Below are 25,229 nucleotides of genomic sequence, written 5' to 3' on the forward strand. Positions count from 1 at the left end.
GTCCCAGACAAAGAACTAGACACTAGTGTGGCAAAAGTGACCTACGAGATGTGCCACTCTTAGTGGCGCTATCAACAATTTCCTGGAAGTTGCTACTACAAAAACAAGTTCTAATTGGATTGTGCTTTGAGCAATCTAAAAAATTAAAAAAATAAATGTGTTGGAGAAGTGATGCTTATAATACAATTGGACAGGCATGTCCCAGAAGAAAAAACAGTAGCCTTCTGACAACCCTTGGCTCATTCCTCTCAAAGACATCTCTTCTGTCCTTCTTAATTAGTTTTAAAATCAAGATTCACACTACTTGGTAGAGAAAGCACTATCACTATGTCAAAGAGGGTATAAATTGCTCTTACTTTTTTGAGGTGGAGAAAACAAGACAAAGAACTTTAATTCTCGTCTTTTCCAGTGATAAACTTTAGATAAATAATACCCTCAATCCTCAATCCTGACCTCCAGTGAAGAAAGCCAGGGTGGTGAGATCTGGTTGGAGAATCGCCACTATAACCTTTGCGCAACCTCTCCAGTGCCTCAGCTAAGGGTAAGTAGTGAAAGCAGAGAAGAAGTTGCAGATATAGGGGCGGGAGCTAGGAAAGATAGATGGATGCAAGAGAAAAGGATGCATCACATGATCTGAGCACATATGGTCCGCTGTCTTGGTAGCTTGGGCTACACTCAGACTCATGCCATAAGCCATCTTGCTTTGTTGGCTCCCTCAAGCATGAGTTGTGCCTCTATCAGCAGCTGCCACGTGGACGACCAGCTCACCTCTGTGTTGTTCCCATACCACCACACGTAAGTGAGAGTGCCCACTTGGCTGGGCCAAAGCACCGCAGTTGCGTTGACCTCTTTGTTCTTTGTTGTGACAAAAGGAAGAGACAGGTGCACATGCTCCAGGGGACCTGAGGCAGAAGAGAAAGAGGGTTGCAGCATATTTGATCACCCTGTGAACCCCAAGATTGTGAATTGGAAAATCATTATTACGGTGTGGCTCAGCCCTAGCACACACCTTTATAAGAGCTTTCTGTAAACAAGAGCTAAATAAAGTTAGCTAAAGATTAAGAGGTGAAGCAAGCAACCAGTTGACAGGGAGTAAACATAGGAACTGTAAAGGAGGGACATTGTACTGTCGGGTATTTAAGACAGCATGGAGAAGGAAAGGAGTGGGAGGAGGAAGGGGAGGAGGAGGAGGAGGAGGAGGAGGGCAGGAGGAGGAGGAGGAGGGGAGGAGGAACTTTTTCCTTGGGCTTAAGTAGAATAGGAAGGCCAGCTGGGTGCTTTTCTGCCTCTAAGCTCGCAGACTTTCACCATGGCATCTGCCTCCTGAGTCTTCATTTGGTAAATAGCATGTTTTAGATTTTGTTTTTAAAGCAACACAAGAGTGGCTGTAGAGAGGGGAAGAACTCCTGCAGTTGCATGTTGTCTGCTCTGAGAGGACACATATTCATCTTGGAAACCCCCAAACACTGCAGCCACACTCTCCGAGGGAAATGCTTGCTGTTGTCCCTCCTCAAAGAAAAACGGCATATAATGAACAACTACATGATACAAGTCAATTTTCTGATCTACCTACCAGGTTGAAATCATGCATGTGGAAAAAGGTCAATGATAAGTAATTTATAAAGTCCAAACAGCAACAGTTAAAAGATAAGATTCCACAATTTCATTCCACAAGACTCTGTTCTCAGAGATAAACCAGGATCTGGGGTTTCTTGAACTGCATGTTAGAGATGGGAATAGGCAAAGGCATCGTGTCTTCTTCAATGATTATTCTTATGATCTAGAGGATTAACGCTATGAATACACGTAACTGTGGCTGTGTCTACATACAACAGGAGAGCCATAAGCTCAGGCTAGTGTGTGGCACATTGGTACTTGGCACTGAGTTAGATTTGCCTAGAACTGAGCTGCACACAAATGGAAAGTTGAGTACCATGTAAACAGGTTCCGGGCACCAGGAAACTCATTCTGCTCTTGTGTTCACTTCTTAAGCAGCTCCTGGGTTCCCCCAAGCACATGGTTGCCCTGCTCTTCCCAGGGCCTTTTGTTTACAGACCTTTCTCAGAAACCCGAGACCTTCCTATCAAGCAGACCGTCCTCTTGGACACTGATTCAGCTGGTCCAAGATAAACAATTCAGAAGACAACAGGCTGGTGAGCCAGCCCAATGGTGCAAGCCCAGTGAACTGAGTTAGGTCCTTGGGACCCATGTAAAGGTAGAAAGAGAGAGGATTTCACAAAGCTGTCCTCTCTCGCTGTTACACAGGTGCTCTGACATCCCATACTCAGCTTTCAAAGACATGCATAGACACACACAGAGAGAGAGAGAGAGAGAGAGAGAGAGAGAACAAGAAGAAGAAGAAGAAGAAGAAGAAGAAGAAGAAGAAGAAGAAGAAGAAGAAGAAGAAGAAGAAGAAGAAGAAGAAGAAGAAGAAAATGGGAGCTAGGCATCTATCCTGGAAATCTCAGATCCTCCCAGAGGAATTCAGTTTCTCTGTCTCAACAGATGAGCATTCAGTTTGCTTTTTTATTTCCATCGTCAGAACATCAGAATAAAGAAAATGTCCAGGTGTCATTGTGGGTAACAATGAATTGCAATCTTTACTGAACTGTGTGGTCAATTCCCAGCCTCCGGGAATGATCCTCGGTGCTCAGAACACCTGACACAGGGTGGAGCTTCTAGTTTTGAAGAGGGAAGGCAGTGAAAGTACGAAGCGGAGTTAGGAAAGAGAGCTCCTGTTGATGAAAAGCTCAAGAAGAGCTCCTCAGAAACTGCATCAGACAGTAAGGAGTAAGGTGAGTGATTCCTACCAAGTGTCTGTTTGGAGCCTTCCGGGCTGAGAACAGAGGCAGTGAACAGAACCAGAGGAGGTGTGCCCGCCATGCTGACAGGAAAAGAGATATGTGAAAAGATAGTGGACTGGACAGGAATGCTGACAAGGACATCCAAGATGTGCTGATGATCCAGTATATGCTGTTTGTAGGCTCTGAAGCAGGTGAGTGCCTGCTTTGTAGCTTTACCTTAGCACGTGGTGTCTGTGTGCACGCCTGGAAACAGGTATGAATGTCATAGCAAAGCTCTCTATGGCTTCTCATACTCATTTACATTCTATTGATGTGAATCACCTGTTTTCTGTTGCCCATAGCCCGATACATTAAGAATGTGTCAGGGACAGGAAGTGAAATATCTTGCTCTGGCTACCACCAGCTGTGCTGATCAAACAAGTAGATTCAGCTGCACGGCACAGATACTTGTAATACATAAAATGGACAGCAGGTGGCGCTGTATCATCTCATATCATTGAAAGAACTCGTGAATTTCTTGAGTAATTGAGTTTCTTTTGTTTTCATTAGAACTTCTAGAATGCACAAAATAGCTGAAGTCTATGGAAGTGAATAGTGTGTGTTTATTGACAATTGTTGCCTACCTCTTAGATGTATGTTCTAGAGACATGTAATCTAGTTAAACCATTCAATTATATCACATTGCTATTTGTTTAAAGGCTACTTTAAAAAAAAAAAAACTAGAATTAAATAATATTCAAACCATAAGGAGAATATCTAAAAGCAGGATTCTTCAGATTTCAGTGTAGTTTGAAGGATATTACAATGTCATGTTTCCATATATGATAATTTACTAGGTCTGAGATAGAACCCATATCATTATATTTATATCATTCAACTATGGGGCAGGTGAATAAGTGAGCAGTACTTCATATAACTCTGATGTTCTATTTCCATGCCAACACAACCACAGTGTCCATCACTGCAATATCTCCTGTATTTTCAAGTCACACAGGTCAGCATGAAGTCATCAAGACAGGCACACTGTTCCTATGTATGGAGAGTTAGGGTGAATTAAGCCCTCCCCCAGTCCATTTCTTGTCATTTATATTTCATCCTATAGGCTTGTGGTCACTTCAGTGGCTCTCATCCCTGAACAATGGCCACGGGGAGGTTGTTTTCTGAGCTGAAATCCTCTGCCCTCTAAATTTTCTGCCCCATCCAGCTGAAGGCCTGAAAGTCTGCACCAAGTGTCTCATTAGTTTGCAAAGTAGCAGAGTAGAGTGAATACCATCCCCAAGGAATTTCCAACTGTCAGGCTTCAATAAATTACCCTGGCGCCCTGCAAGAGATGCCTGCTCACTCCTGGCAACGCTACAGCGGAACATCGGCTCTATTTGTTTCTGATGACCTTTGCAAACTCACATTGAGAAACCTTTGATTTGGAATCAAATCACTTTTCTTTCCTGGTGACTGCAGGGAATGTGTATTCAAGCAAGCGATGGGAAAGGCCTGACAGGTAAGAATTGCAGCTAACTCTCAGCTCGCTCATAGCTCACAGCTGCCCCTCTGTAGGAGGGGGGGTTAAAATTAAACCTGATTAAGTACCAGAATGTCACATATTTTGCTTGATAGCATCATTTGGGTACAAAATGTGCAACTCTTGACAGAGGAAAGAGTTTAGGTTTAGAGTCGAGTGACTCATGAAACCAGGCATTCTGTGCTCAATCAGTGTAATGGATATTCTGACTGTCAATTTGACCTGAGCCAGAATCATCCAAGGGTCAAACCTACCTAAGTTCCACCAAGTACCGGGTGTTCCTAGCAACTTACATAACAACCGGTGTGAGTGAGTAGTTCTCAAAACTTATAACCGACGAGGGAGCTTCTTGGTTGAAATAACTGAGGTAGAAAGATCTGCCCTGATTGTGGGCAACATCCTTTCATGGGCTCAGGCCCTGGATAGCACAAGAAGAGGAAGAAAGGGGCTGAAGAGATGGCTCAGCGGTTAAGAGCACTGACTGCTTTTCTAGAGATTCTGAGTTCAAGTCCCAGCAACCACATGGTGGCTCACAAGCATCTGTAATGGGATCTGATGCCCTCTTCTGGTGTGTCTGAATTATAGCTAAAGTGTACTCATATACATAAAATAAAATCTGGAGAGAGAGAGAGAGAGAGAGCCAAGCACAAGCTTCCATGACAATCTGCTTCTGAACTGTGGATGCGATGTGACCTGCTATGTGATATCCCTCCTGTGAAACCTCCCTCAGAATGGTGGACTGCACCTTGAATCATGAGCTAAAATAAACTTCTCCTTGCTTTTGTCACAGAAGGGACAGAAAGTAACTAGTATGACCACAGTGTGATCGTCAGTTCCTTCGTGTTCCATTCACACTGCTATCCCATCTTTTACCTGGATAGCCTGGACCTCAGGCACACAGAATCAGTCATGACACCCCAGGTGTTCAAAATGCTTGGGACTCTGGTGCAAAGTAATATCAAACTGAAAGTTTTCCAATCATTGTTTTCTGCATCTGAGAGAAGGGGCTCCTGCCACCTATGCTATCTATTCTAGTGGATGTGAAAAGATGAACCAAGTGAGTTTGTGTGCATGGAACAGAACATGGTTCCTTTAGGATTAAGGTTTAAGCTTGAGAACACCCACCAGAATGAGATTAATGCAATGGGATTTTACTACGTTCAAGCGAACTATTTAAGGCATATCCTGCTTCGAAACAATCAGCATAAAATAGCTAATTCTTGTCCCCAGGAGGCCAGGCTTAGAAAGTGAAATAGGACATAAGGAATGCTTACCCAACCATTCAACAAACATGAGTCTAAAAGATTAATGTCAGAATATACACATTCCATTGTAAGAGAGAGAGAGAGAGAGAGAGAGAGAGAGAGAGAGAGACTTGTGTATGAACAAAAATCTCCTTTCTTTTAAAACTAAAGGATTTAGCAATCCTAAATTTCTTGAATTGAGGGCAGCTCTACACTCCTCCCCTGGATTTGGTAAACCTAGGGTCCTGAGGCGAGGTGGTAAGAGCATTGGTTGAGAACAAGCCAGTAAGCAAAGAAGCACTTACACGATATGAAGAGGTTGAATCCCAAGACTAGGCTGGAGATCTTGAGAAATGTGGACAGGAAGCTGTGACTGAATTCTACAGTCATCCTGACAACTGATTGGAGTATGGATGATGTATTTGAAGTTAGTGAGACATGGTATAAAGTTGCAAGTCCCAGGGTGGATAGGCTTGTAGCAAAAATCCTCTTATAGCCCGACAAGGAGAAGTAGTAAAACTAGATACACAGCACAGCCATTTTCAACAAATATAGTTACTTCAGAGGCAAATGGTTTGGTTACGGATATTGTTTGTGATCTATTTTTAAAGATTTTAAGACTATTCCAAACCTGTCATATTTATTACTATAAACACAATAAGTAGAGGGTCCTGTGTCTTAGACCCTAGAGGTAGTAGGATGGATGGAAGCTTACTTAACATGTCATGAACATAAACACTGTCATTGTCCCATGAGCTGTGTGAAAGAAGAGGATTCCTGGTAAAGGATTCCCCAAGCCAACATCATCACTGACATTAACCCTAGGCATCAGGAGCTGAGCCCGGTTGCATGAGGGAGTGAGTCTGACTCTAAATCATTTGCTTTATCTCTATGAACCCCAGGAAAGAATGGTTCCTCACCATCCCCGCTGCAGGGTGGTTTTCAGAACTGAGGCAATCCACACACAGAGTGTGGACAGTGCCAAGCCTGGCTGGAGTACACAACAAGAGGTCAGTAAAATGCAACCAGAAGGAAGAAGATTGGGTAAACAGACAGGGAAATGTGCCTAGCTTTGTTCAGACCCAGAGAAGGGAAAGCACACTCAGACCTGTCTAAGACACAGACAAGTTATTAGCAGTCACACAATGAGCTGGCCATCCCTCTGCAACCGTGTCCTACTCACTGGACCACCACAACTCTTTTATGAAAGATGCTCTGTTTGGGGCTTTCTACATATGACCCATCCCTTGGGTTGGGTGAAAGAGAGAGGCACCAGGTGATGCACAGCCTTAATGCTCTTGCCCTTGGACTTGGAATTTGAAGAAGGCCACTTGTACAGAACAGCACGTTCCATTTCGGCATGACTTTTTTTTTTCTTTTTTTCTTTTTTTGTAATAACACTGAAAGTCCTAGGACTGCTGGGAGAAGCCTCACATCTACAAATCCTTATACCCCCAATTTACTTCATATAATTTAGAAGTTATTATTTTACCACAAATCTTGAAAATTAAAATTACTCACTGGTAGAGCATTTAGAAATCTAGGACCTGATTCCTAATATAGGAATTTACATTTCATTTATATTATATCATTTTCTATACCCTTGGACCATCTTCTCTCCAATAACAGGTTATTTACAGGCCAAAATTCAGGACACACATTTTATTGAAAAGGAAAAAATGACTAAGAGGATTATTCTTGGTAAGGTACCTCTAATGTTATAGTGGCGAAACCCTTTACCTGTAATGACTGAGATGGCATCTGCATTGATTGCAATTTGCAACTATTCCTGCCTTAAAAATAGAACAAGAACAAAGATGGAAACACAGGTTTTAAGCAAGTGCTCTGAGCACCCATCAAAGGCAGATTTTGTTTCTTTGAGGGTACTGGAAGAGGCAGAGGAGATGAATTAAGAACAATTTGGCTCTATCTAAAGTCTAAGATTCTGTCTGTCACACTTCTTGGTTTTCTTCTCTCTCTCTCTCTCTCTCTCTCTCTCTCTCTCTCTCTCTCTCTCTCTCTTACTTTCAATTACCCTTCCTAAAGATATATCTACTGTACATCCTCTAGACAGAGCAATCAACATTGGATTTTTAAAAGCACACGCTATTCAAGGTAGGTCAATAAGTCAACAACAGTAATAACATACAAGTTACATGTAAGTACAGGACGGCGCTGTCAGACCCCAGACTGTTGTCCACCTGCACGGTCACTCGGAAAATGCCCACATTCTGATATACGTGCTTGATCCCGTCTTCCATAGAGCTGAGGTTGACATAGGACACTGCAATGCCATCTCCGAAGTCCACTTGGATGAGTGTCCGCTGCACATCACCCTGTAAGAAAGACCAGTGTTAGATGGAAGAGAGTTGATGCTTAGCTCTTCTTGCCTTGGTGGCTGAGGCTCTCTCACCTTCTTCCTGCAGGTGACAGCATCTCTCTGCTTTATCATCCCTGTAACAATTAAGTACTTTGCTATGAATACTATCTAAGGCAAATGCGCATCAAATATCAATTTTCAAAGCTTCTAATACTAAGTGTTTGATTTACCAATTTCAATGTAATATTCAGTTCATTAGAAGTCTCTGTTAATTATATGATCTGGCATAGTCAAAGAATACTACATAGATCTTCAATAACCTCGAATTGTCTTATTTCCAGTTCCTCAAACATGTTGAATGAAAAATACCTTATCTGAAATCTGATATGACATGAGACTTAGAACTATTTGTGATAATGACCATTAATTCTGTTTTGTTCATATTTTCTCTTGTTGAACATAGATTTTTTTCTCACTGTGTTGCTAGATCAAAATATTTCTGAAGATTGTTAGCGTGGAGTAAAGAGTAGGCAATGATCATCGACTTCATAAATGAACGTGGAGTCTAGAAAAGCTTCGTTTTTTAGTGAAAGTTCACTCACCTAGGAAGCTACAGTTCTGGGATCTAAATCATGGTCTCTGGATTTCCCATTTACTCTTGTATATGAGATTTAGCACTATGGCCAAAGAATGAAGGCTTCACTCAGCCTTGAATCCTAGTCACCACTAACAAGTTATATGACTTCCTATAATTCATTTCTTTTCTCTCGATCTCAGTTACCAAACCTATGAAATGGGCATAAAAACATTCTTCCATCATAACTCAATGGGCTGTCATAAGAGCCATGTGCATCCTAGTTGGTACAATGTTCTGCAAATAAATAACTGTAGAATAAATAGTAAAATGAGACTGTAAAACACATAGAATGGTCATTTAAATATTAGTTTAGATATTCTATCATTCTAAATTTCTCATGTGTAGGCACGAGATGAAATCTGCATTTACGAAATCCTATAAAAAGAAAAGGTCTTGGATGGGTTGGGGAGCAGGGTCGGGGAAGGGTATAGGGGACTTTTGGAATAACATTTGAAATGTAAATGAAGAAAATATCTATTAAAAAATAAAAACAAACAAAAAACAGAAAGAAAGAAAGAAAGAAAGAAAGAAAGAAAGAAAGAAAGAAAGAAAGAAAGAAAGAGCGAGCCTTTGTGATGATGTTTTATACAGTAAAGGAAAAACATTGCTTAGACTCAAGTGGCAAAATCAAGATTTATTTCTTTAACACCTTCTTTTTTTGATGGCTTTCCACATGTTCAGGCAAACAACAAAACAAAACACAAACTAAATTACCCAAAACCTTTGAACTAGAAATGTATTTTCGATTAAGTAAGGTTTATGTGGTATCATATCTTTTGAAAAAGGCCAACTTTAAAATGCTGACATTTAAAGGATTAATACACAGTAAAAGGCAAAGAGTGCAAACATATGAGTGTATGTGACCTACAAATTCAGTCTACGCCTAGAAGCAAGAGTGGCGTGCGCAGTGGCCAGTGTTCAAGGAGGGCGAAGTGGAGCCTTCCGTAACATCACAGAGCGACATCTTTCCCTGAGTGAAAAAAATAAACCCACACTGCTCAAGCTACTACACAAATATCCACAGGCTCACACACTGTAATTACTTGAATTCCCTTATCTAATAAATACAAATGCCAGCTGTCTTGCTAATACATCTGTCTGTCCTGCAGACAGCTCAAGTGGATTGATCAATCTGCTCCTTCTGTTCCTTGTCCGTTTCTACGTCCATGTTTTCTTGGGTTTCATAGTCATTCAGAAGTCAACTACAGGTGCAGGCAAGGGAAAGGAATTGAGATTTTAAAACAAGTGTCTGAGGTAAATATTAGAAGTAGATATTGCTGTTTGTGACTTAAGACAGGGAATGGAGACATCACTGCTGACGGGGATGAGACAGGAATACAGAGTAGGCCTCATTCTTGCAAGTCCACATCATGAAGGTCAACCTTTATAAGGCAACATTGGGGAGACTCAGTCTTCAGGCAACTCCGTTTTAGAGCTGCCTGACACAGCCATGAAGAGTGAGACGGCAGCTGCTGCTACTTGATTCTTCAATCCCTTGGCCTTTCTGTCCAGTATTACTTACTTCATTTGGATCTTCTCACTTACATAAAGCTCCTCCCAAGGGGCAGAGGAGACAGCTCATAGGGAAAGCATGGAAGCATAAGGACCCAAGTTTGGTTCCCTAGCATGCAAAGGCCAGTCATGGCAACATTTAATGTAAACCTTAGCACTAGGGGTTGGGAATCTCAGAGCTTGGTCAATTGGCAATCTGTGGGTCCAATGAGAGATGCAGTGGCAAAACGTAAGGCAGAAGGCAATACAAGAAGATACCTTATGTCTGTGTAGACAAATCATACACACACAAGTCCATATTCACACAGACATACCCACTTATATACACATAAGCACACACACACAAAGACACACACACAAACACAAATAAGTACACATATACCCACACATTCACACACAAACACCTGTTCACAAACAAACATAAACACACAGCCACACTTGAATACACAAATATATACATTCACATACACACACATTTAGACACACAAACACCTTTCACATATAAACATACAAACACATATACATGCACACACTATATATAAACATTCATACAAACATTAATATATATTAATACACAAACATACACATACATCATACACACAAATACACATACAAATGTAGATTCACACACATTCAAACACATAATATACACATACATACACACAAATACACATACACATCCATTCAAACAAACACATATACACACATTCAAATATACACATACACACTTACAAACACACACATACTTACAAACACACACATACATACAAACACACATACACATATATACAAACATACACATTCAAACATGCACAAGTACACAACCACACACATACATACCATACAAACACACACATACACCTCCATTAGCATGTTCTGTTTGTCTTGCTGTCATGATGGCTTTTTCACTTAATAGCATTCTTAAGTCTCTCTTCATGATAATGTTCTCCCTGGGTGTGAAAGACTTCATTCAATGTTCATACTAGTTTATTGGTAATAAGGCAGCATTATACACAGCCAGCACTGAGAACTCTGAAGACAATGGAGTGCCATGTTCCAATACAACAGGAAGTCCCCAGGACCCTGGATGCCATTGCAGGCCTTGTGCCTGAGTTCTCAATGGGGAGATAAAAAGGTCAAGGTTCTACATCACACTGTTAAGGATAACAGATTTGCATCACTGCTGGTACAGCTTTCCCTACTCAGTGGAATAGGCTAGACAAGACTTCAACCTTCAGGAGCTCTTAACATAGTGGCTAACAGCACCATGATCACTGATCACTTTGGGACTAACCCGCTATCATCCTTCCGTTTTCCTAGACTCTAATGTCCACATAACGTAGGAATTTCAATGATAGGCTAAGTTCTAGATAATCCCTTGCCTGAACAAGCTGGCACATTCATTCATTCATCCATTCATTCATTAAATCAATCAAATATAGATATTATAGAGTATCTCGTGTAAGATTCTAAATCGAAAAATGCAGGTCTGGAAACAGCTGCAATGGCATCGCAAATGCGGTTTGAGCTTTTAGGACTTTATGGAACACTTTTGAGACAGATGCACGTTAAGTAAATGCACAAAACTTAAAATACTAATGTAAGGGTAATTACAAGGACAGCTGGCTACCTGGTGTCCAGAGTTTGTGCCATAAGGGGAAATTGAAAGTTACTTTGATTGGGAACTTCTAGGAAAGACCCCCAGAGCAAGAGAGCTGAGACCTGAGTAAAGAGAGCAAGTCAGAGTTGTAAGGAGGTTGAGGTTTTGGAACTCAGGCAATGAGAACATGGGGAAACATGAACCCATGAGAGGAAGGAGACGGTAAAATTGATGAGAGGAGGATGAGGAGAAAGATTATGAGAATATGCTATACGATAGTTAGAAGAAAGAAAAGCCCTTTTGGGTCTTGGGGGCCAAGTTTCTGATTCCCATCTTTCCCCTAAGAACAATGTCAAGGCAGCAAAAATATTTGAAGCAAGAGTGTTGGGGATATGGCACAGTGATCGTTTTCATTCAAAATGATCACCTTGTGTTTCTCATGGAGGATGAACCCGAAAGCATCCTAATACACTGGGACGCCAAAGAGGGACAGTCCAGATTAGAAGATGGTGGATAGAAAAAGCTACCATCAGGGAAGTGCGTGACTCTTAAAACTAACTCTGAGAGTCCCTGGTTTGGGATCAGTTATCTGTAGGTTTTTCCTAAGTATTGCTGATTCTAGTTTTCCCATTAATGAAGATACCCATTTCTCTCCAAGATGCAAGGGGTCCTCAGAGGATGTCCAGTCCTGCTATAGTGCAAGATAATACATAGGTGATGTTGGGGCTATATCAAATGTTGAAGACCTCTTCAGGAGTGTGGGTGCTAAGCATGCTTCTATAACACTGCATAGAACTAAATTCAGTTTTAGCAGACTGCAGCTCAATCCCCAGGTTCTGTGAAGTACATAGAAATAGCAGCTGCTTGGCTGAGTTTTGTGGTTCACACCTGCCTGCAACATCAGCATCTGGAAGCCTGGGGGTCACAGATAACCATGATTTTGAGTTCATCCTGGGTACTTGGTGAGCTTTAGGCCACCCTGGAGTACATAATGAATTGTGCCTAAAAAACTGAAAAGTCAGTACCACCTTTTTGAGGAAAATTAGGTGTTGGACAAGAGTGGAGTAATTTGTGTATCTCCTAAGGGCACCTACAGTTTATTAATTTATTATTAATCAATGATGTCAGATACACTGTCTGTAGATATTTCTTTCTTTTTTTGTTTTGTTTGTTTGTTTTTTCAAGACAGGGTTTCTCTGTGTAGCTCTGGCTATCCTGGAACTCACTCTGTAGACCAGACTGTCCTTGTACTCAGAGATCCACCTACCTCTGCCTCCTAAGTGCTGGGATCAAAGGGGTGCGCCACCACTGCCCGACTGTCTGCAGATATTTATTTTGTGTTCAGTTCAATGTGAATAGTGTGCATTTCTATGTGTTTACATTTTTTTTCTTTTTTTTTTCTTTTTCGAGACAGGGTTTCTCTGTATAGCCCTGGCTGTCCTGGAACTCACTTTGTAGACCAGGCTGGCCTCGAACTCAGAAATCTGCCTGCCTCTGCCTCACCAGTGCTGGGATTAAAGGCGTGNACCACCATGCCCAGCTACGTGATTACATTTTTAAAAATGTGATTCTTTTGAGATTTTTTAAAAATATGATGACTATTGCATCTACATCAGAACCGTGCCCTTCTCCTCTGGTTCTCCCATGTCCTTTTTCCCCCAAACTCCTAACCTCTTCATCTTTAATTTTTTATGTATATGTATGCTGTATGCACATATATATAATATACTGAGTCTATTATCATTGTCTATATGGACATGTATCCATGGTTAGGATTGGACAACCAGTGTTGTGGGCTATCTCCTGGAAGACACCAACCAATTCTCCCTCTCTCAGCAGCCACTGACAAGCTGTAGCCTTTCATCTAGGGGTAGGATCTTGTGGAGTTTCCTTCCTCTATGTTAGCATGTCAACTAGTGTTATTATTAGTGCTGGTCTTGTTCAGGAAACCATAGCATTAAACGATCATACATCGATTATATTTTCTTTTATATCATCTTATGTGGCTGTCAAGACTTCTGGGATAAAGGAAAAGAAGATCTGACTTTTATTAGACACAATGGGTAGAAACTGAGGCATGTAGAAGTTCAATAGCTGCTTAATGCCATCTGGCTAGTTAGAAAATATAAAAAGTTTTAGGGTTATTGGTAGCTTAACTTGTCTGTTCAGCTCAATTCTCTGTTAGACTGAAAGAATGGTGGCATCAAAGATAAAACACCACTTAAGTTTCTTCTTTCAGTCCATTCCCAACTTTGATCATACTTTTCCCTCTGTGAACATACTTATTTAAGCAAAGATGGTTCAGAGTGAAACCAGAATCCACACTTTCTGTCTCTTCTCTGGTGAGGTAGTATAATGGTTAAGGCATAAGGAAGGTAGACGTTACACTAGAAAAGCAGTGTTGCCAATCAGTATCCAGAAAAATCTCCTGTGTAAGTGAGTTACTTCAACTCAACGAGTCAGAAAGCTCTCCCTTCTGAAAGTGTAACTGCACCAAGACCAGCAAACATCTGGGCTCTCCCGTCAATTATTATTTCCCCTTGGTGATCCGTACATATGAGCACAGCCACAGAGCAGATAGAAAAGATAGAGAAAGGCAGAATAGTCACACAGAATCTATAAGGTGATACTCTAAGGGTCTCACTGACTCCTGCAATAGAAAAACAAATTCATCAGGTGGCCTCAATAAGGCCAAGATTAACCTGTGTGCATGGTAGACATGTGAAGTTTTCAGTTCCTGTAACAGGTTCAGAGAAGAATGGAAAAATAACTGCTCCAGTGAGTCAGCCCTGACAGGCCCTGACCTGAAGTGAAACAGTGAGATGCTCCTGAAATCAGCGAGACTCGGGGCAAACACTGTGCTATGGTCTGTGGTAAGAGTCCTGTCCATGCAGAAGCTGGCTGGGGCTTTGCTTCAGACTGCACAACCATGTGCTGCAGTAGGTTTGAGATCCCTAAACAAAAATGCGATGTAGAGGAATAACTTATGAAACTGAATATTGTTCCAATTTAGTGAACATGACACAGGAGTGAGAATATAGAACACCTGATGCCTTTTGCCCTAGAATGAGGCAAACTGCAGAAGCAGCACACCAGCAAGAGAGGAGGAAATGTGAGCAGATGCGGGAAAGTTATGAAATATTGTAATTTAAAAGGGGACAGAGGTCACATGAATATGAGACATTGCAAAATGAATTGGTTATTACTGTACATCTTTAAATATGGAATAGATTATGGAATAAATCATAGTAGATACTATACTGACTGGGGCTAGAATTAACTTTTGCTTTTCAAATCTGTTGTCATTATCGTGCTTGAGACCATAATTTTAGGCACAAAGTAGTGTGAACAAGAACAATCTAATATTTTACCCCTTTCTTCCTATTGCAGAAGATATTTAGGCAAAGCAAAGTCGCCTATGATAACCTGAGAAGCCTAGAACAGTGGGACAGTGGTTCCTTACCTTGAACTGGTAGAGCATGCCACTAACTCACAGTATGAGCAAATGGGAAGAAGGGCACTTCTTCTACGTGAGTGGCGTGGGGCCAAGGCTTGAGGTGATAGTGAGAGTGCTTGGTTAATTGACAGCACCTCCCAAAGTTCAGGTGTTGGAAACAGAATCCCAGTCTAGCACCTAGAGGCATGAATGGGTTGGTGTCGTCCTTCTAAGAGTGGATTAGTTATCATCAAATTGGATTATTCCTATAACGTGATGAACTTGGGCTGTGTGCCTATTGCACGGAGGTATGCTGTTGAGTGTGTCAGTGTTCAGTGGCTCTGAAGCTTGTCATACTTGGTGGGATTCTTTGCCTTTATGTTCAGCCAGAGAATGAAGCATCAAGAAGGCTCTCACCAGATGTGATATACATCTGTATCTTAAACTCCTCCCCTCTCTGGAACTCTATGAAATACACAACTTTTACTTATAAATTGCCTAGCCTAAATCACTGTTACTACAGCACAAGATAGACAAAGACTAACTAAGTCATGCCAAACCCAGTGAATGTGAATCTGATTCTTGAGAGAAGAGAGATACCAGGGGATTCCTGTGTTGTGCTCAGTGTACTTTACGGTAACAACAGGACTGCCTTGTGGGGAGCCCTGATATGTATGTGTCAACACGGAGGTACCTTGGTGAGAGAAATGAGAAAACCCACATTGGATGTCTCCATGTAATCTTTTGGCCCGTCCCACATTAGAGATATTTGCTGCTCTCACTTTTTTTCTCAGCTCAATTTTCAGTTTCTTGGGCTTGGTGTTCAATTGGTGCTGCCATGGCTGAAATCTCAAGATTATCTTCCACATTAACAGAGGGTGTCCCCATCAGTCTCATGAGCATCATGCCCTATGGACATTCCTTCAAAGCAGAGCTCTGGACCCCTCAGAAATGACATCAAATGCCAATATAATGACTAAATATTGTCTATTTCTTTCTACTGCATGGTCTGAGAAAGTCTTCAAAAGCACAGATTATCTTTCCAAATACACAGATTTCCTGTGCCTCTCCATAAGCAAGGCAACAATGATCTCTATGGTTTGACCCAAAGGGGGAACAGCTATCACAGCATAAAGGGCATCATAGTTTATTATGTCACCCGGAAAATCACGTATGTGTATGCTAGGGTGCCAGAGAAATCAGACAAGGATCACGAAATCATATTCCATCCTGTGAGGATAGAATGCAGACAGCTGGCTTTCCATGGTCTCCTCAGACGTGTGGAGTCTGATTTTGGAAATCGGCTCAAGTAAACATGCAAATGCTTCTAGATCTAATGTCTAGATGAAGAATTTCTAATATGACCTTCACACGATGGTTTAATCCTGTGAATGGTCTAAAACACCGAATCTTTTTTTGAAGAACTCATTCATCGTAATTTACTTTTTATGTCTTCTGTACTTTGGTCCAGGCTTACAATAGATCAGAACACAGAGAGCAGGGAGAACAGACGGAGCTGGTGTGAGCAGACATATGCCTATAAGTTGAGGCTTCTCTGTGCAGATACTTTAAGCAATTAAGGACTTTTGCTGTGTTATTGCCACTGCATGGTGGCTCTAGGATTTACCTCCACAGGCTTAGGAAGAAAAACCATGGGACGACTAAAAGGCATAAATCTTATAAATGCTTTTGAATGACATTTTAAAATCGCTCATAAAGCAAAACACTCAGCTACATAATAAAAACAAAATTACATTTTTTTAAAAATTAGTGGTAGGATGATTCCTTTAGGAATAAACCTGGGCAACCAGCTTTTCCTAGTAGTAAGATATATACTGGAAACACATCAGCTTCATTAAAGGCAAAATGAAGAAAGGAGGAAGAGGCACAGTACAGCCGCTGGGGGTATATAGAAATGCGTATAAAGATGAAAATTTAAACTAAAATTTCACATAATTTTACTACCAACAAATTATGTTTTAATATAATTTGATGTTGGTGAATAATGTTTTCACAAGAGAGAACTCACATGGATGTGTGTGTGTGTGTGTGTGTTTGTGTGTGGGTGTGTGGGTGCACTCGTGCACCCTCATGCACACATTATCACAGAGCATTAGGACCCTGCTGTTTTCTCAGTTTGTTGCTAAGGTTTCAAACTAGCTTTCAAAGTTTTGTACGTACCATCACTAGACAGATCTAATCAAGTTATACATACTCTAAACAAGATGTGGGGCATGCTCCTTGGGAAGCTGAAAAATTCCTTTTTGAAATTGGTAGGCTTCAGTGTAATAGAAGTGAGGTTATGGAGGTCTGCAGAGGTCCAACACTGATAGGTAGGTGTTCTAAAAATCTCTGCATGCAGCATTCTGTTAGGTAAGCTGGGTAGATATCCTTTGAAATATACTGCACATTAGAAATCCTGTTTGTGCCTTCCAACAAGAGAGGATCCTATTGCCTTGCCAAGAGAATGACTCTCTTGTAAAGAAGGAGGTCCTATTTAAATGAACATGCAGCTTGGGAAGAGATACCCATTGCGCAGTGAGGGAAGATCTTTCCATGGGATCTTTTCATGCAGTCAGATGTGTGAATCATTTCTACTGATAAGTGAGGTGTCATGTCACAGCTAGATCACCCTCACACCACACATAGGACACATGGCTCTCAACATTTTCCCCATGTAAATTCAATATAGATAGGAAAATATTCCCCCATTCTCATTTCTACGTCAAGTAAGCCAGGATTGCTGTTATACATGAAACTTGTAATCTTAGAGATACATAGATAGCCAACATCGCTTCAGGATTCTGGAGGAGCACCAACTTCTAGGTAAAGATGAAAGACACATGCAAACATTGCTTTCACATGGGAGGTGTTGGTTTCACATCTGGAGTGGTCAGGTTTGGGATTGATCACCTGGGGCAGGGAGTGACAGATGGAAAACTGTCCAGGAGAAAGACTTGCCTTCCAATGAGGATTATACGGTGTAGTGAAGCTTCCAATCCAGAAGTGGTTGCCTTCCTCAAAGGTGCAGTGAGGTGCTGATATGGTGGGTCCTCAAACAAAGAGCGTAGGGCCCTCAAAATCCAAACTGAAGACCACAGCTTGGGAGCAGACTCTGGAATGCTCACTACAGTGGAACTCTCGCTAACAAACTAAGTTTCTCTCTTTGAGTCTCACGAGAGACTATATTGGCTGTCTCTGGGTAGTAAATATGGATATTCTCATGTATGTGGTTCATTTCTGAGGAGAGAGAGTAGTGAGAACCAAGGAAAAGCTGCTAAACAATGCAACTTGAGCTAGAGACACTAGGCCAAGCCCTGAAACCAACTCACATTGCCTCTCATTCCTTTCTCTCCTTTTAACCTCAGGCAAGAACAGGCAAGAAATGAAATGGCTCAGTTGATTCTTAGAGGCAGTGAGAATAAAGCCGAGAGGAACAAGCAATAAGACAAGAGAAAAGTCTCAAGCCTCATGGCTCATTGACATCAGTCCCCGATTCCTTGTGGAGGAGGAGAAAATAGCAGGCTCCTAGGAATGAACAGAGAGAGCAGCAGCTTTGACTTCCCATCCCAGGTTAACATATCTGTTGTCTCTCTGCTGCTTCTCAACTGCTTCTTGTGTCTATAAATGGGCTTTCCCATAAAGGAAACATCATGTCAAATTCTGTTCCTTGTTCAAACAAAGAAGAGTCTCTTGGGAAATTTTATCCAAAGTGTCTTTTTCTGTCATCTGAGGGCAGGAAGCGCCCTGCAATATGTGGTTTGTGTTATTATATCTGGGGAACATTTATGAGCCTGTAACTCTGAAAGCAGCCAACATTATAGCTGGGAGGAATCTATACAATGACAACACAGTCCATGGCTCGTGGTTTAGAGTTAAATCTCATGGAACCTATAACAAAGAACGTTGCTTATTGAGTTCTAGCCTTGGTATATAAAATGAAGTATTGAAACAATGGGATACAGATCAAACTTTTAATTTTAGTTAGTCCCTTGCCTAAGACTTACTTTTAAAGCCTTAAGATATGCAGAGACTTGTCTTTCCTTATTCTTACAGCTGTGTTAAACAGATTTAATTAACTCCTGTGGCACATAGACACCACTTCTGGCCAGCAGCACTCTCAAATAAATGCCTTCTAAATTAGTGCTGTTTGAGTTCCTAAGACTGAGTAGGCCCTTCCTGGTCACCACGTGCCTGCCAGTGCTTGCACCGGATTTCTCTGCAGAGCTGAGTGGTGGTGGTGAAAGTCTTTGGGCTCATTAGATGTTCATTAGTGGTCCAGGGGACATCCATCTTGAATGAGGCTGCAAAACAGACATGCCACCTCTCCTTGCATGCTTAGATTTCAGTGCAAAATACCTTTGACTGGCTTCCTTAAGATATTCAGACGTAGCTGGAATTGTTTTAGAGACTGTCTTAGAGCAAGCTCATGAATTCTTTCATTTTCCTCTTGGGTTGGTTTCTAGAACATCTCCTTTGTTAGTAATGAAACAATAGCACGTTAGTTCCACTTATTAATGACAATAATGATTATTAATGAAATCTTGTCTAGTGTGTATGCACACATGCGCTTGTGTGAACTATTTTTAACTCTGCCATAGTAAGCGACATGTGAAACTACCCTCATCTCTCCACCGTGTTCTTCTTAACAAGCCTTCTTTTTTATATGTGCGATAACTTTAAAGGCATCAGGGATGCCAGTGATATTTCTCATTAACCATAACAAAGTTATAGTTATGAAATTGATTATCACCAGCTAGGGACTCTTTACTTGAAAGATTATGTTGATAAGTTGTTTGTTTCCTGGGTTTTGAGGATGGGTCCATTTGTATGAAAGGTTTCCATTCTTATACCAGACTTACCAACCTTGTGCCTTGGGTATACACGGTAATACACAGGATTATAAACCAGCATGAGCCTGGCCTGCCTTTGGGTTCCATCTGTCAGTAAGAAACTCTTTGCTCTGTTTTCTTTGGAGTTTGCAGTGATACTCATGTTGGAATGAGGACATGCACTGGTTCGGGATAAAAGAAGGGATCTTGCTTTCAGATGAAGGCTCTCAGATGCGTGGGATACGACTTAAGTTTAAGAGGTTTTTCCTTTCAAGTTTGGACTTTATCTCTACTCTCCTAGGGCAAGCGATCCAAATCCACACATGCTTATTGGATTTTTTTTTCTCCTATTGATGTATTAGGTATTTGGAGCACAGACACCGAAGGTACATCTTATGGCCACATGAGTTCTACTTCAGTGATATCCATGGCTTACCGAGAGATTTCAAATGTTATTACCCTATCATGCAGCAGATTAGATTGATTTATGTGGGTTTTTTTCTAGTACTTTCTACTTTCTATGATTGTACTGCTGTCTTACAGAGCACCAAGTTAACTCAAAGCACATATTCACACACTAAGTTCTATAATACATGGAAAGTACATGATTAAAAAAAACAACACTTAGCGAAATACTTATTGAAAACAAATTAAATGCATATGCAACTCTCTAGGAAGACACTCAATTCCTTGGGTTCCGTGGATCCCTTGATATGTACAGAAAATGGAGATTGCACGAAGGGAGCTCATATATAAGTTGCTAAGAAAAGGAAGATTATGTGAAATTTCAGCCCTACCTAGCGCCATACAGGAAAAACAAGATAGGCAAAGAATGAATGAACATGTGGCAAGAGTACAAGCTTCGGGTTACAAAAGATAACGTTGATACAAACATGAAGAGGCAAATCCTTCCCTTGCTTTTGCATTACCCATAGCCTTGGTGCTGTATCTGAACCCAGCAGGGACATCAGGGTCTCTCCATGACCTGGAAGTTATAGTGCTTTCCTAACATCGGAGGTATCACATAAGTATCTCTCTTGGTGCAAAATGTGGTACCAGGGGTGGGGCAAGAGGCAGGAACCATTTTCAGAGTAGCTGGTGTATTAGATTCAAGAAAGAAATGGAATTCAGGAAGTGCTGAGAGGACAAAGAGATCCATGGTTATTTTCCCTTATAGCCGCGTGCGCGCGCGCGCGCGTGTGTGTGTGTGTGTGTGTGTGTGTGTGTGTGTGTGTGTGTGTGTAATACATTAAAGGTGTGTGCCACCATGCCTGGAAATTCTTAGATTGTTTTTAAAATTAAGTGATAGCTTAATATTGACTAATGTTTTGTACACTGTACATAAACATTAACTTCTTGGGTATTGCTTTCATATCTTGTTTAGCATTACACTTTAGAATAAAGTATACAGTAATAAAGGGTAAGTTGGACAAAGTGAGGAAATCCAAGAGAAGAAATGATTGCTGTGTTTGTAGGAACATCTTCAATAAGCTATGAATGTTTTTGAGAAAATGCAGAAGGGAATTTTTGATAGGTTTGTGGGGTTCATAAGTAAGAACACAGGGTCAGCCATAGGCCAGTCTGTTTCTGCATAAAAGCTCAGCTCTTCTTCTGTATCCCAATCACCACTGCTACCCATCACCAGACAATGCTTAGAAACTCAAAACAGGCTTGGAAAATACAAGAGGTTTTAGCATCCAAATTAGTTCTTTGTACTTCATGGAAGCAGTGAAACTTCCCAATACAACAAAGCTTGAAACTTACTATTGCTTGACTATGTAGTAGACACATGAGCTCAGGTAAGCAGCTATTCCTTTCTGGGCCACTGATGACAATCCGCCTAGCTGTGTGAGGCTGACATGGGAACATCTTGAGATACTCTATGAAAAAACTCTTACAAACCAGAAGAGATAGTGCTTACTATGCTTCTGACATCTGGGTTGTTATCTCTGTACAGATGTTAGTGCCCGCTGGTTTTTCATTCATTCTTCATTGTTCACCACACAAACCATCCATGCAGACACAAAGTCAACAGACAAGTTAAAAAAAAAAAAAGAAAAGCAGAGGCTGTCACTAATTAAGGCAGAATCCTATCATCACAGGTGGGGTCTCCAGGCTCTGCTGATGTGAAAGAAGTCCTCACTGTGTCTTCTGTCCCAAAAGACAAGATGTGAAGGAGCTGTGTCTGACAGCAGAAGGCAGCAGATTTCATCTCTGCTGCTATTGCTCTGGGCACTCAGCCGGAATGAACTCATTTGACATTGTTTTCCCATCTTGACCCCGCAGGGCAGGAATTCACACATCTCAGACACAGATTTTCCAATGTTTCTACATCTGCAGCCCAGTACAAGATGCATGGTGCTCTAGTTACAGAGGGGTGGGGGGAGGTGCGGCAGCTGAAAGCCTAGCTCCTATATTGAACTATGTTCTCTATCACAGTGTAAAACTCAGAACGGACCCAGAAAGAAAGTTCTACCACCTGAGCTTGATTGTGTTATGCTCTCATAAATTGAATACAGTCTAATTCTATGCTAGCTTAAACACCTAATATTTCAGGAGGCTGTGTTTCTGATATTATGACTAATTTTCCTGCTTCTGAAGAATGCACATTTAACATGTAGATAATTTTTGGTTAGAGTATTGGTATGGAAGATGAATAATCAAACACTCCAGATAGGTTTTATATTTTTAACAACCCCAAGTATAACTGTTGTATTTTATAGGAACTTCTTGCATTTTGAAGTATAAAAGTATTTTGAAGAATAATGTTTTTAAATATGCAAATCACTAAATATGCAAATTAATTGTATAAAATTGGCATATCTACTACATCGGTATATTCAGTACTACCTAGATCAAGTAATTGAAAATCATCCATATTGCCAAAATCCTCTCTGAGGTACTTACTGCCCAATATGTCCCCAAAGTGGCAATGCCAATTGACCTGCCTTCACACAGAGATGATTGGTTACTTGACATCCTGCACAGTGCTTTGCTAGCATTCGTTTAACATACACATGTCTGATAAGATGCTGTAACTTTTAACACAGTTATTAATTATTGTTTTAAGTTGCTTTTCATTAATGGGCTTTGATTCCAAGACTTTTTAAATGTTTTATTTATTTTTACTCTTCTAGGTATGAGTGTTTTCCATGCATTTATATATGGGTACCACATGTATGTATGGTGCCTGCAGAGGTAAGAAGATGGTAACAGATCCTCTGGAACTGGAGTTATAGGTGTATTTGAGCTACCATGTGGGTGATGGGAAGGGAGTTTGATTCCTCAGCAAGAGCATCATGTGCTCTTGACTATTGAGACATCTCTCCAGCCCCTGATAATGGCAATTCTTCTAAGAGATTGCCTGCTGGATTACCATCTTTGGAAACTTCCTAAATTAGCATGTTTGCATTTTAATTGAACTGTCAATGTTTTTCTGATTGACTTGTAGTATTCACTTATATCTTTCTAGCTATAAGGCTTTTATTGCAATTAGGTGTTAATGTATATGCACTGGGGAATTTGTACTTTCTAAATAAGGTTATGAAGTATAGAATTCTTAACTGGAATGGAATCTAACAGAATTATATTTCCCAGTGCACTTAGTGAATTTTCCTTGCTCTTTTAAAAACCTTGACTGGACTCACGTTTGGGAAGGTACTTTTCTTGGTATTTTACAGCAGTTAGTTATATATTTTAAAATCATATTGATAATGTAACTAGAATTATTTTGTATATTACATATTTCTATACAGCTACAAGATACCTACACAATTTATTGCATATATTATAATTTAACCTATTGAAATTACACACACACACACACACACACACGCACGCACACACTTATACACATACAAACACATGTGCTTGTGTCTTATCTATTTCCTTCTTTAGTTGGTTTGTGTATGGAGATCTAAATAATAAATCTTTCTATCCATAACACTCAAATTTTAATTTTTTAATTTATTATTTAATGGTATATGTGTTTGTTTGTTTGTTTGGTTGGTTGGTTGGTTTGTTTTGTTTTTCAAGACAGAGTTTCTCTGTATAGCCCTGGCTGTCCTGGAACTCACTTTGTAGACTAGGCTGGCCTTGAACTCAGAAATCCACCTGCCTTTTTAATGTTTTGTGTATACACATATACTACTGGTCAAAAAATAACTTGTCCAAGTTGGTTTTCTTGGCCTACCATGTGAGTCTCAGGAATTAAACAATTTGTCATCAGATTTGGTAGCAAGTACATGATTAGCCAAACAATCCATCTGCTCTAAGTCATCCATCTTTATAAATCATCTTCCAGATTATTTATACCATTCTTTGTGGTTTGGACAAAAAAAAGTCATGCATTTTATAACAGCAGCCTAAATATTAACACAAAGTACATTGAAAACTTTTATTAGGATTGCCTGGCCTTGAGGTCAAAGTATACACCCTTGCCATCGTTTCAGAATATTGCATCTGCAGCCATGGCCCTGATATATATCTTGGTTCATCAGGGTTATCTAAAAACTTCTTTTCAAATGTGTGGCAGTTTCCTGGGTAGAACTATAGAAAATAGACTGTTAAATTTGTTTTAAAATATTTGGTGAATTTTGGTGCCACTATAAATTACCTATAAGATTAGATTTGGGATTCTTCTCCATCATTATCTCTTTTCTTTACGACCTAATGTGGTTTTCTTATTCTGAACAACTCAATGCTTTCAGCCTTGTCCTGTGACGAGGGATCTAAAATTTGACTCACCATATATTACAGTGAGGCATCTGAACTACAAAATCCTGGGCAAATTCCAGCCTTTCTAGCCATTCTCCTTTATCCCTCCCCCTCCTCTCTCCTTAACTTCACTTTTCTCTCCTCCCTCTGTCCCTCTCTCCATCTCATTCTCTCTGTGCATTTGGTTTGCGGCAACCTAATACATCAGAGCCCAAAGCAGAAGACCTCAGATAGGTTCCATGGACGGGAATGAGACTACTCAGCCTACATTTACTTGAGATTTTATAATTTCAATAAAGAATTCTTAAGAATCTTAGTTCATTGAAAACCGAGTCTGATGTAAGGTACTGACTTAGAAAGATTTAGAATTAAAATACTTATGATTGTGTTACACACACACACACACACACTCCTAAATATATGAATAGAATCTGTTCAATCTATATGTTACTTGTATGTACAGTTAAAGAAACAGAATTCATGGGAATAATTTGAATGGGAATAAGGGAAGAATAGATGAATAGGTTGGAGGGAGGAAAGAAAGGGGAAGTGATGCCATTATAAACTCCAAAATAATCAGACTAATAAACATGGTTTTGAGTAAGCAGT

General features: G+C 40.5%; 1 protein-coding gene across 6 annotated transcripts in view; it reads right to left on the reverse strand.

Moving 5' to 3' along the window:
* Sorcs1 (sortilin related VPS10 domain containing receptor 1) overlaps positions 1–25,229 on the reverse strand; it is a 522,478-nt gene that overhangs the window by 38,583 nt on the left and 458,666 nt on the right. For all 6 annotated transcript variants that reach the window (XM_021151490.2, XM_021151491.2, XM_021151493.2 and 3 more), the window contains 2 exons: positions 7,717–7,903; positions 769–902 (listed from right to left, as the gene is read on the reverse strand). In XM_021151490.2, the coding sequence (XP_021007149.1) occupies positions 769–902; positions 7,717–7,903 (321 nt within the window). The remainder of the gene's footprint in view (positions 1–768; positions 903–7,716; positions 7,904–25,229) is intronic.

Source organism: Mus caroli, chromosome 19 (genome assembly GCF_900094665.2).
Source record: "Mus caroli chromosome 19, CAROLI_EIJ_v1.1, whole genome shotgun sequence".
Taxonomy (NCBI): Eukaryota; Metazoa; Chordata; class Mammalia; order Rodentia; family Muridae; genus Mus; species Mus caroli.